Source organism: Triticum urartu, chromosome 3A (assembly GCF_056163025.1).
Source record: "Triticum urartu cultivar PI428250 chromosome 3A, HENAU_Tu73, whole genome shotgun sequence".
NCBI lineage: Eukaryota > Viridiplantae > Streptophyta > Magnoliopsida > Poales > Poaceae > Triticum > Triticum urartu.
In genome coordinates this window covers 600,479,955-600,492,990 of record NC_141875.1, presented here as the reverse complement: position 1 = coordinate 600,492,990, position 13,036 = coordinate 600,479,955, and the positions used below count along the sequence as shown (strand labels likewise).

The following is a 13,036-nucleotide window of genomic DNA, read 5'->3' as shown; positions in this document are numbered from 1 at the left end:
AATCTTTATCTAGGGTATGATCATACACATTGGAGACTCCATAATATACTCGACAATCACCATCGGCTCCCATCTGAACAACCAAGGTCTACCATCTATCACTCCTTTTCAGTCACCCAAACAATGACATTGGACCAAGAACAAGTTCACCCGCCTGATATTTAAGGTCACACCTTGGGCTGACGCCCACACGTCCCTTATGGTGTTTAGTAATGACGAATGACTAAAAGGTCTCATAATATAAACATAAATAGCCCAAACCACCTCACTTCTTCGATAAGTTCTTCCACCTCTCCCGACAGATCCAGATCCTCCTCCTCTTCTCCGTGAAGATTCAGACCTTCAAAGTAATCCTCTAGGGTTTGGTCCAGCCCATAGTGATCCCATGTAGCCTCACAATTGCCCTCTCGTTCTACCGTACTACTATTGTTGGCTGAATCGACAGCGCCGCCGCCCCCAATTCTCCATATTCTATGATCTGGTTGACCTTCTCTGGATCTGTCGTATCCTCTACTCACGCTCCCTTCCGTCTTCCCCGTCCTCCATGGTATTCAAACCTTCCATGTAGTCGTCCTCTCTCACTCATGATGTGGTGGGTCGTCATCCGATGAGAGGATCTCGACGATCGGCGGCAAGTTTATGTGGACTTCGGCGTCGACGCCAAAGGATAGGTTGACCCTAGGCGTAACCCTATGGGAAACGTGTTTTCAATAGTATGGATTTGCTGCAAGCAATAAAATAAAATAAAATAAATCCATGACAGGATAATGGACTACATAGTAATGATACCATTGTGGAGTTCATTATGTGGCGCAAGTTCCTAGTACTAATCCTTGTGTTGTCACTTGACATAGTTAAACCCTAACTAATTTTTGTTGGCTATGGAGGGCTTACCATGCTTGTTGGAGGCCAGAAGCACAAACGATAATGTAAAGGGTGTGATTGTTGTCCCCACGGTGCACTCTTTTAATCATATTTTGTTTGTTGATGATTCTTTATTGATGTTTAGGGAAAATGGAGGTGGTACAATTATTATGAAGCATATGATCCAAACATACTGCAATGCATCCAGTCAGAGAGTTAATTTAGCCAAATCAAGCACCCTTTTGGCAAGGGATGTATGGACGATAAGAGTAAATTATCAATGGTATCCTGGATGCCCCTAATGAGTTTTTGTCAGAGTGTTTTATTGGGTTACCTTCTAATGCAGGCAAGTCTAAGATGATTCCTTCAAATATATTAAAGATAGATTGTAGGGAAGGAAATGTATGGCCTCGGCTGGGAGCAAATGTGGCTTAGGCGATCCCTACCTTCTCCATGTCTTACTTTTTGTTGCCTAGAGTATCGTGTTTGCAAATCGACAGTATGTTGAGGAAGTTTTGGTGGGATAACAATGGGGAGAGAAAAGAGACATGGGTGTCATGGGAGTCCATGACGATGCCTAAGTATATGGGCGTCTTGGTTTCCGAGACACCCAGTTGGTCAACTTGGTCATATTTGGTAAACACTCGTGGAGGATTTTGCAATATCACACTCCCGAAGTGCCAGAATCTTAAAGCAGCCCACTACCCCGATGGTGTGCTATTGCAACTTGAGCTGGGTAGCCACCCGAGACAAGTTTGGAGAGCTATGTGTTGGAAATAGCAAGTTTCTGGAGGATCTGACTCTTATTCCATTGGTGGTATCAAGGACTCCTACATATACTTCTACAAGCACTTCTAGATGGACTGCACCTGCCAAGGGTTTCGTGAAAATTAATGTAAATGCATTGGTGTACAGAAAGAAGACATGGTCGCCATCTTTGCAGTATGTCTTGATGGTCAGGGGCAGTTTTTGGGAGCCTCTTTGGTAGTTGTTCTTTATCTTGTTGATCCTGAAAAGTGAAGCCATGACATGCATGAAGGCTTAGCTCTAGCCAAGGATATATATGTGAGGAAGTAAATCTTTGCATTTGACTGCAGCACTGCGGTGAAGCATCTTTGTGATACCTAATATGGGACCAAACAAAATGATCTTGAGTGATATCAATTCGATGACAGAAGATTTCGACGAAGCAAAGGTTGTTCATGAGAAGAGAGAAACAAATAGAGAAACACATGATCTTTTTTTTGACAAAGAGTGGATTTTATTAGCTCAAAATGGAGCACCAAGGGGATACAAATGAGCACACACCCGACCTCTGCATGGCTAGTTACAAATGCACATAGCCAACACCAACACACACACACACACACACAAATCACACCAACAACTAGCAAAGCCAACAAGACTTAAGCTACACCTTGGTGGAGTAAGAAAGAAAGAAAAAAAATCTCTGAAGAGATCAACAATGATCAACAAAAAAGAAATCACACAGACAACTAGCAAAGCCAACAAGACCTAAGCTACACCTTTGTGGAGTAAAAACGAAAAAAGAATGTCTGAAGTGATCAACAATGATCAACAATCTACAATAACAACCGTATCTGCTCCAACCATCTCTTGACATCACAGGTACAACGAGAAAGATTTTTAATAGCAACGACATCAAGAAGAGTACAAAGTTCAAGTGTCATCGTTCCTGGATCCAACCATCGAATGCCAGATCATGAGTTTTCAACGAGAAGAAATAGTCCCTGCAACTTCGAGCAATGAATTCAACAAGGTAACGACACAAGAAATATTGTCATTGGCAAATACAACCAATAAGGGCCAGACCTTGGGTTTTCACCCCGAAACTCTAGACCGATGACTGAGAAGCACCACCAAATCTAAGTCATCTAGTGTTGTCGCCACCACTTTCCGTGATCCAAGCAGCTACATGCATAGCACGGTCTTGACGTGAGATGACACGCAAGTGAAGACCATGTTCGCACAAGCAGAAGGCGAGCCACAACAAGAACCGGTCGCCACCAACAGCTCCACACAATGAAGGTCGCCATCGTATTTTGCAACGTAAGTTGAATGAGGGAGCACATGATCTAGCTAGAGCTTCTGTTAATTTGGAGTTTGGTCCTTTTGTTTGGCTTAATACCACAAAAAATCTAATTCGGCTGTTGGGAGCATATGCTCCTGCCTGCCAAAAATATATTTTTGTAAATTTCATTTTTTAAATGATGTATTTATTGTCACACCCAAGTGCTACCTGCAAATTTTTTGTGAAGAAAGCTTAAGCTATTTGACCCAAGCGAAAAAAACAATTCGAACACCAATTGTTACCTCCAAATGTTACACTTAATATTTTTACCGACGAAGCACTGCTATACCGTTTCGTATGAAAATTGCCAAGCACGTTTGTTAGACTAACATGAAGATCCGCAAGAAAAGTCAGAAACTATGAAAAAAATACTAGTTATTTAAAAAAAGGCCCTCCCCAATACCACACCCAACATTGTTTGTATCCCAGACAATATTTTAGTTTAATATAAAGTGTGGTTCCAACGGATACTAATAATAATAATCAAACATAAATTCCACAGTGAGTATGCAGTGTAACGTTTCAAAGACACATACATTTGCCATGTTCAGAACAATGTACCACCGATGGCTCCACCAAAGAATTTGGGCTAGCTCCCCCGTAAAAAGAAAAAAAAGAATTTGGGCTAGCTAATCTGGTTGGTGATCGTTTGGCATGGACCACCGCGCGTCATCTCGCTGGCATGTGACCGTTTGGGCTAGGATCAGCGACGACGGTCGCACTAGAGATGAGATGGTTTAATTCTGCGGAGGTAATAGCACCCCAGGTACCCTAACTTGCACAGGATGTGATGATCTAGTCCCAAACTTGCAAAACTAGACCAAGCCATACCCTAACTTACATCCAATGTGATGTTTTAGTCCCAGGCCAATGAGAACTCGCCAATTGGCTGCCAAGTGGCTGGGCCGGTCAGCGCGTGCATATTTTCACAAAACCCCCTGCCGTTTCCCTGAATCAACGCGCACTCACCCCCCACCTGAATTAAATCTGTCGGAATCGAGTTCACGTTCGTTCGAGAGGGAGAGGTTGGTCGCTGTCGGGGCGACAAAGCTCACGGGCTGGCGAGGCGATGGTGACGTCAGCGACCGAGGCGTCGTCGCCGCCATTCACCGATGGCGTGGAGACGCCGGCATCTACTCATCTCGTCCGGCCGTTGGGTGCATTCCCTCCTGATTACTGTGAGCTCGGTGCCCCGTCTCTGCTTTCTTTACCTCCCTCTCCTCTCCTCTGCTTTGCTCCCCTGAGCTCGTTGCCCCGCCGTTTGCAGCTCGAATCGCGTCCATTTGTGTTCGAATCGGGGTCGTCTAGTTGTGTTTTTTGAGTAGGGTCATGTATGGCGAAGTGGAGCTAGATTTTCGGCCGATGAAATTAGGTTTGGGTTCGACACGATAGCTAGGGTTTATGGGGGACAAATTAGATGTTAATGCCTTTGTAGTTGCCTTTTTGTTCTGCTTTAGCCTGTACTCTACTCAAGCATCTGTTCGTGTTGTGAAATTTAACTAGTTTTTGCCGTTGAACATGTTCAGTTATCTGTAGTTCAGTGAATATGTTCAGTTACTGTATTTAACTGAATATGTTCAGTTACTGTAGTTAACTGAATATTTGCAGTTACTGTAGTTATCAGAATTTTGTCAAGTACTGTAGTTATCAGAATTTTTTTCAGCTTATTGTAGGTAACTGAAAGGTTTAGTTAACTGAACCTTAAGCTATTGTTCAAGTATGTTAAATCTTTGTTTATTCAGTTAACTGAATATTTGCTTTTCAACTGATGCATCTTTGTTTTGAATACAGTGTGTGATGCAGCAAATGGAGAAAATGTGGACAGTCCATTTTTTACACAAGAACTTGAGCATGGTGGAATTTCTGTGACCCAATCAGAAACCTGGAATACTGGAACCCTTCTGTTGAGGTGCTAGACTTTGTTGACTCTGGCACTTTCTCTTATGCATTCCTTGAACAACACTTGGTTTGGTTGGGATATCCTTTGAGTGAGCACATCATTTACTTGAGCAAACCAAATAAACCAATCTCAGATGGTTTGATCAGAATTAGCAGTGATGAGGATGTGCAGCATATGATAAGAGCTAGTGCTAAGCATAAGATGCTTGTAGTCATGGTTGACCATACAGATTTCATCAGCAACTTCAGGTCTGACTTGGTGTGCACATTGCCCCTATCTTTCATAACATCAACAACAAGTTCTGCAATAGAAAATGCATCCCCTTCCCATAGCCTAGTTTCAGTCTTTGTAGAAGATCCTTTGTCAGAGATTGCAGCAAATGGAACAGGCCCAAAGATTTTGCTTATTGATGGTGCTGAGCAGAACTTGCTAACTGAAGATCCCTTGTTAGAGATTGCACTAATTGGAACAGACCCACAGAGTTTGCTTATTGAGGGTGCTGAGCACAACATGCTAACTAAAGATGGAGAAACAGTTATTGAAGATGTAGTTGTTTCAGATTCTGATTTCAGTGACAGTGACTATGACATAGATGATGGTGATGATGATCTTTATGATGACAACATTGACTTTGATGTTGATGAAGAAGCTGATCAGGATGAGGATGATGTGGAGCCTGAATACTTGCTTGAGGATGAAGATCTCAACCTATCAACTAAGCAAGCAGATGAACTTAGGTACAAGTTTAAAACTTTCAATGCAAAGGTGGACATGATTTCCCCTGTGTTTAAAGTAGGGATGGTATTTGCTGATGTGGTTGAGCTAAGACATGCACTGACTGCATATTCAGTTAGAAACAGAGTGCGGATCAAGAAGACAAAGAATGATAAGAGGAGACTTGAAGCAGTTTGTGAAGATGGTTGTCCATGGTATCTGTATGCTGGCAATGACAACAGGACATGGGGTTTTGTCATCAAGACTTACTATGGAGAACATGTGTGTCAGAAGAAATGGAAGATAAGGTCACTGACAGCAAAATTCCTGTGCAAGTATTTCATAAATGAGTTCAAAGATGACCAGAAGATGTCACTAGGTACATTTTCAAGAAAAATCATCAATGAATTTCATGTCACCCCTAACAGATGGAAGCTAGCTAGGGCAAGAACTGCAGCACTTAAGGAGATCCATGGTGATGAAGTAGAGCAGTTCAGTAGGCTTAGGGACTATGGTCATGAATTGAGGAATACCAACCCTGGGTCTACATTTCTTCTGTCAACTGAGGTTATTAGAGACAAAGACTTCCCATAGGGCAGGAAATGTCTGAAAACTCTATATTGGTCTTATGATGCATGCAAAAGGGGTTGGCTCAAGGGATGCAGGCCTATTATTTTCAATGATGGCTGTCACATGAAAAATAGGTTTAAAGGAGTGTTGCTTAGTGTAGTGGGTATTGATCCTAATGACTGCATTTTCCCCATTGCAATGGGTTGGTAGAAGTAGAGTGCACTAGTTCTTGGGAGTGGTTTCTCACTACATTGAGAGATGACCTTAACATCACAAATACTGCTCCTTTGATTATTATGAGTGACAAGCAGAAATGTTTGATCAATGCTGTGCAAAAAATCTGGCCAGATGCTGAGCATAGGTTTTGTGTTAGGAATATTTATCAGAATTTCAATGAGAAGCACAAAGGAGAGCAACTGAAGCAGGATCTGTGGGCCATTGCAAGAGCGCCAAACAGGGTTAAGTGGAGCCAAAACTGTGAGAAAATGGATGGACACAGTGCAGCTGCTTTCCACTGGACTGAAAGACTTGATCCAAAGACATGGTGTAAATCATTTTTTAGTGTCTTTCCCAAGTGTGATATTCTGCTGAACAATAACTCTGAAGTATTTAACAGCTACATTCTGGAGGGCAAAGAGATGCCAGTGTTGTCCATGCTGGAATACATCTTTTACAAGATCATGCAAAGGCTAGTGAGTAAACAGAGAGAGGCCATAGAGAAGTGGGCAGGGCAGAGAATATGCCCAAAGATCAAGAAGAAACTAGACAAGAACACTGAGTTTGCTGCTAATTGCCATGTCCCTGAAGCTGGCCAACAATTGTTCGGAGTTCAGTCTGGTAACTCTAGTTATACAGTTGACTTGTGCTTGCACACTTGTGACTGCAGGAGATGGCAGCTCTCTGGAGTACCATGTGGCCATAGTATAGCATGCTACAGGGAGGAGATAATTGACCCAGAGACAATAGTTCATGACTGCTACACTATGGAGAATTATCTGAAAGCATATGGATACACTCTGGTTCCACTTAGAGATTCAAAACATTGGGAGAAACAGAATGAAGACAAAGTATATCCACCATTTTCACTAAACAGTTGGGAAGGCCAAAGAAAAACAAGAAGAAAACACCAGAAGAGAAGAGAAGCAGGAATGGTGTTAGATATCTGAACAAAAAAGGTGTGACAATGCACTGCTCAATTTGTGGCAGAGCTGACCACAACAGGAAAGGGCACTACAGGTGGCAGGAAGCACTAATTGCAGAAGGAGTAGAGCTTGTTGATGATAACTATGATGATCCAACATTTCTTCAGGTATGCTTCTGTTGCATCTCATTTTACACAGTTGGCTCTAATGCATGAACTCCCTAAAATGAGCTTATCTGAATATCTTTCTTTGCAGAACATCTTTCCAAACAGGCCAGATCCTAGGTTGGATCCTACTAAGTCACCAACTAGTATGGTTTTTAACATGGCCAGCAGGGAAAGAGCAAGAAGACCTCCTCAAAGGGTCCATGGCCCACTTCCTGAGCTCTCTTCATTTGTTGCTGCTGCTGGGCTGAAATACCACAACCCAGGGTGACTACAGAAATGAATATTGCTAGGCAGACAAGGGCAAGAACTATAGCTGACATTGTAAGAGGAAAGAAAAGGAGAGGCAGAGGAGAGGTACATCCAAATGCAAGAAGAGTAAGGGGAGCAAGTGCAGTCTTAGCTCCAGGAAGAGGTGCAAGGGCAGATGCAGGGTTAGCTCTAGGAGAGGGAGCAAGTGCAGGTGCTGGGAGAGGGAGAGGAGCAAATGCAGGTGCTGGGAGAGGGAGAGGAGCAAATCCAGAAGCTGGGAGAGGGAGAGGAGCAAATCCAGAAGCTTGGAGAGGAAGAGGAGGCCAAGCAGGTGAGAGGGCATGGTGGCTGATGTTTGGAGATGACATTGCCAGTCATATTCCTGACCTAAATGCTCCTCCTGATGATTTTCCTGCTGCCTGATCTAGTGGCAGTTCTCAGCCACCATTTTTTGACAAGGCCTATACTTATGTAACTCATAAACTGGCCTTATTTTGTTATGTCAAACTGTGGCATGAATTGCCTCATTTTTGGTGGCAAAATGTGGCATATATTGCCTACTTTTTTGGATGGAAAACCATGGCATACATTGCCCTTTTTGTAATTAAATATTATAATTAGGAGTTAACTGAATGCTGAAAGACATTTGAATCTTGGAAGATATCTGAATGTTGCAACATATCTTAATTTTCCTATTCACTGAATTTAACTGAATTCTGTGGTGTTAACTAAAGTGAATTTCGCTGCTTTTGACTGAAAAAATCTTTAAAAATTGTTTTAGACTCAATACTGCTGATGTTAATTAAAAACACTTTAAAAAAATGCTTGTCCTGGGTATCGAACCCAGGACCTATGGATAGCAAACCTAACTGCATTGCCAGTGTGATAGTAGTAGTGATTTGTTTAGATAGTACCACGCACTATAGTTAAGCAGACCCACCGTTCCACTAGCTCGGTCGCTCTGCCAATTCTGTGGTGTTAACTAAAAAAAAGATTAAAAAATGTTTTAGAGTTAATACTGCTGTTGTTAATTAAAAATAATTTTAAAAAAAATTGTTTGTCCTGGGTATCGAACCCAGGACCCATTGTTTCATAGGTTGAGCTCAATGCCAGTGCGCCAGTAGTAGTGATCTTACTAGATGCTCATTGCTACACTTCTTATACTGATATAAACTCTAAGTGCTAATCAGAGCGGTGTCGTTCGCTCTTCCACTCGTATTAAGAGGCCACCACCCACCACCCACCGCCCCCACTCACCACTTCCATTTCACGATGCCTCGGGCTCTACGCTCCCCACCTTCCACTCCACCACAAGAAAACCCTCGCCGGCCATCTCGCCGCCGCCGCCGACGCCATGGACAACCACCCTGCATGGCAGAGGATGGTCGACGAGCTGGCAGGCGACGACGAGGTCGCACGCGCGGAGCTCCAGGAGATAGGCCGGTGGTTCCCCAGCGTCGACATGCTTCGGAACCACGCGCGGGGCCTCATCGACGCGATGACCGACGACGAGAAGAGGCGGGCTCTCGTGGACGGCCCAGGTACCCCTCCGACCAACATCCTCCGCTTCGCAATGGCGGAGACGCGCTCCGACGATCCGAGGCAGCGCGCGTGTTGGTGGATGTACAGGTCCGCCACCACACCGCAGCCGCAGCCGGATCCGACACACGTCTGGTCGAGGATGCAGCGCGTCCACAATGTGGTTCTGGCCCTGCCTGCGCCGGCACCCCTCGTCCACATCGACGACGATGACGTATCTCTGTCGTCCGACTCGGAGTACTGCAAGGTGGACTCCGACAACGACTCGGGCTACAGAGGGGATTCGGACTCCTCTGACTCGTATGCCTCGTCTTATGATGTCGACGTGTCGGTCGTTGTCCTGTCAGACAATGAAGAAGAGGAGGAGGAGGAGATCCAAATGCTCGCGCCTATCCACAACGCCAGGGAGGGCGACAGAGACCTCCCGATTGACGTGGAGGTGCTCCCAGATGTGCCCGACATCGTCAATCAGGAGGTGGTGGCTGACGCAGAAGAGGAGAAGGTGGCGGCGGCAGCACAGGAGCTAGAGAAGACGAAGAAGAGGCCATTTGGAGGGGGGGTGCGCCGCTCGGAGCGCCTGAAGCAAATGAAGAACTGAAGATGCTGAAGATGCTGGACATGCTGAAGATGATGCAGTAGTAGTTAGGTATGCTGAGTAGCAAAATTTCAGCATATAAGTTATTGATATTTTGTCTTAGTCAAGGTAGGTGTGCTCTATATAAGCAGAGCACATAAGTTAATTCTAATGTGGAATGCTATGGTAGAACTGTTGCTATATTGTCTGAACTTTGCTGCCATGGTTAGGCACTTAAGTTGTTATCATGGATGCTATCTATATAGTTATGCTGCTTTGCAATCCCTATATTGTTATGCTGCTTTGATTTGTTGTTGCTTCTGCTGTTAGAAATGTTCTGTTAAGTTAACTTTTAACACTATCAAAAAGTCAGTTACAATGCTCTGTTACAGTGATGTTTTATTTCCATTGTTGTTGTAATCTGGTACTATGTTGCCATGGTGTTCCACTTATGATGCAAAACTTCTATAGGCCTTCTGTAGGTGTGCTCTATATAAGCAGAGCAACAACAATGATTATGATTTTGGTTAGTTTATGTTAGGCCTATATATGGTACTATTTTACAATTCTATATACAAGCTTAAATTGGCATTTAACATTTAAATTCATAAAACCTCAGTGCATTGAATTTTTGTTAAATGAATATAACTTCAGTAACATAAACATGTAGCTAACTGGATCTTAGGTTTATCTTAGGTTATGTTAGGGTTAAACTCATAATCCATGTAACTACAAATTGAGTTAACTGAATTTTCAATGAACTGAATCTTCAGTGAACTTGAAATTCAGTTTACTGAATCTTCAGTTATACTGTCAAAAATTCAACCAAGTTTAGTAAAAAGAGTACAACTAATTAATTGCTGATAAATTCAGATAACTTGGGCAGTACTACAAAATAAGTTAACTTAGAGCAGTCATACATATTCAGTGCAGTACATAAATCTGCCATAGAAATTAACCAGGTTCACTAAAGGAATACAAGTAATTAAAAGATCCATCTTAAGGCAGCATTACACCAGCAATGAATTACTCAAATTCATCCAAGATCTCCTTCACCCTCCTTATCTTGCTCTTGGTCTCCTCCTTGTGCCTGAATAAATCACCAATCATGTACTCAAGTTTCTTCTTCTCCTTCTTCAGGTCATCCCTCTGTGACACAACTTTGTCCAACTCTTCCTTCATGTTGTCCACCTGTTCCTTCATGCTATCCATATGTTGCTTCATCTCATCCCTCTCTTTCTCTGCCTTAGCCCTCACAAACTGATGAATGCTAGTGCTAGATTTATCAGACAGCTTCTTCTTCTCAAGCTCTTTCTTTAGGTCAGAAACAACAAGTCTTGCATTGCCCAACTCAGTAATTTCCTGCTCCTTGTCAGCCACCATCTTAGCAAAATCCAGTTTAAAAAACCTCAATTCTTTTTCCATCTTTTCTTTCTCTCTCACAACCCTAAGATTTTCTCCAGCAAGATGTAAATTCTCACTGATCCTTAGCTTGTTCTCATCATCATACATGCCCCAAACCCTGGCTAAACTCATCTTCAGAGTGGCAGGCCATTCAGGGTCAATCCACTCCACAAACTTGCATTTAGGTATTTCCTAACAGATAAGATAGAATTCAGTTAGTTCATTTGAATTCAGTTAAGTTCAGTTAACTGAATTTAAATTCAGATAAGTTCAGCTATTTCATTCTAATTCAGTTAAGTTCTGTTATTTCATTTAAATTCAGTTCAGTTCAGTTAGTTCATTTGAATTCAGTTAAGTTCACTAACAAGATGTTGTTAACTCAAAGATTCAATTAAGTTCACAAACTAGATGCTCTTAACTGAAAATGCACTCCTCCACATTTACATGGCACACTCTTATACAGATCCATTGCAAGTTTGGTAGATCTACTAACCTTTTGTGCACAAGCAAGATACCTCCTTCCACTATCAACTGATTCAAAGCACACAAACTTCTCACACACACACTGGTGTTCACATCTAGCTGCAAGATCTGGAGCGAGGCCTGTCCACCCAGAGCAGAAAATGGTGGCAGGAGCAGGAGCCTACAACATTGTTTACAACATATTCTAGTCAACAAAGAGGCAGGCATCATCTATGCTGAAATTTTTCTACTCAAGAACATACACCCTTCCCCATTTTTGCTCAATCCCTAACTGCCAGAGACATAGTCAAGAACTAACCTCACTTGTCACAGAGTAGCCGTCGGACGACGAGCTCGATCCTTCACTCCAAGATACCATGGGGGTGAGCTGGACGGCGGCGGCGAGCTTGCTGGCGGCGTGGAGAAGCTGATGCTGGAGCTGAGGGGGCAAGGGGGCAGATGGGGAACGAGTGGAGCTGGATCTGGACCGGACGTGAAGTGGATTCCTCCGACAGATTTAATTCAGGTGTGCTATACTGCGGGTTGAATCAGGCAAACGGCAGGGGGTTTTGTGCAAAACTGCGTGCGCTGACCGGCCCAGCCAATTGGCGCGCTGTGATTGGCCTGAGACTAAATCATCACATTGGATGCAAGTTGGGGTATGGTTTGGTCTAGTTTCGCAACTTTGGGACTGAATCATCACATTGGGTGCAAGTTAGGGTACCTGGGATGCTATTACCTCAATTCTGCGGGAGTGCTCGCTGCGTGTTGCATGGCACGAACTCTACATCCCCATGCCTCTATGACAAAGAAGGGAACTGAAACGCAAAAGTGGCGCAGCCGGTTCTCCATGGGTGGGTAGTTTTGATTTCCAGGGAATCTTTTTCCAGTAAAGTGTTTGAGCCCTCTTTTCTTAATGAATACGTATCACAGAGCTCGTTTCAACATGAGTGTGGGCTCGGCAAGAGAGAGGGCCCGCGTGTCATTCAAAGGCTGCGCCTTGGCCGTCGTCTCTAAGTACAATCTGTTGCATGCGAGGAGAGGGACTCAGATATGGTGCAGAGACAGCAGAGTGGGTGTTGAGATACTAGTGACCGGTGCTAGCCTATCTCTGTCTCGCTTGCAGCTGGCCCCCGCTGCTCCGCCTGCCCCACAAATCAGAGGTTGTTCTGCGGCTCTCTTCCTCCTCCTTTGCACCCCGGTTTGGTGGTGGGAGGAGCTTTACATACATCAGCGCAGCGCAGCGCTGCTGCGCCATTCTTCCCTCGCCTCCCCTCCCCACCGACCCAAAAGCAACCCCCCCCCTTGTCGACTCCTGCTGAATCTTGTCCTCCAAGCCCAATGTAGGTGCTCCATGAC

The 13,036-nt window shown here is 43.9% G+C and overlaps 1 protein-coding gene and 1 pseudogene across 1 annotated transcript; one reads left to right on the top strand and one right to left on the bottom strand.

Annotated features, from left to right (window-relative positions):
* Nucleotides 1–4,025: 4,025 nt before the first annotated feature.
* On the top strand, nt 4,026–7,717 carry LOC147980726 (uncharacterized; annotated as a pseudogene).
* A 3,120-nt stretch (nt 7,718–10,837) lies between these two features.
* Nucleotides 10,838–12,056, bottom strand: LOC147980725 (uncharacterized). The gene is made up of 3 exons (XM_087516943.1): nt 11,997–12,056; nt 11,709–11,858; nt 10,838–11,407 (listed from the first exon to the last, which is right to left on the bottom strand). Exons 1-3 carry the CDS (start codon nt 12,054–12,056, stop codon nt 10,838–10,840), a joined length of 780 nt encoding a protein of 259 aa, XP_087373069.1.
* Nucleotides 12,057–13,036: the final 980 nt, after the last annotated feature.

What these genes read in the sequence shown, in the direction of transcription:
- LOC147980725 (XM_087516943.1), bottom strand. Translation starts at nt 12,056, where the DNA reads ATGGTATCTTGGAGTGAAGGATCGAGCTCGTCGTCCGACGGCTACTCT. An exon ending in GCTACTCTGTGACAAGTGAG is followed by an intron (nt 11,859 to 11,996) that starts GTTAGTTCTTGA and finishes ACAATGTTGTAG; the next exon opens with GCTCCTGCTCCTGCCACCAT. An exon ending in ATCTTGCTTGTGCACAAAAG is followed by an intron (nt 11,408 to 11,708) that starts GTTAGTAGATCT and finishes CTTATCTGTTAG; the next exon opens with GAAATACCTAAATGCAAGTT.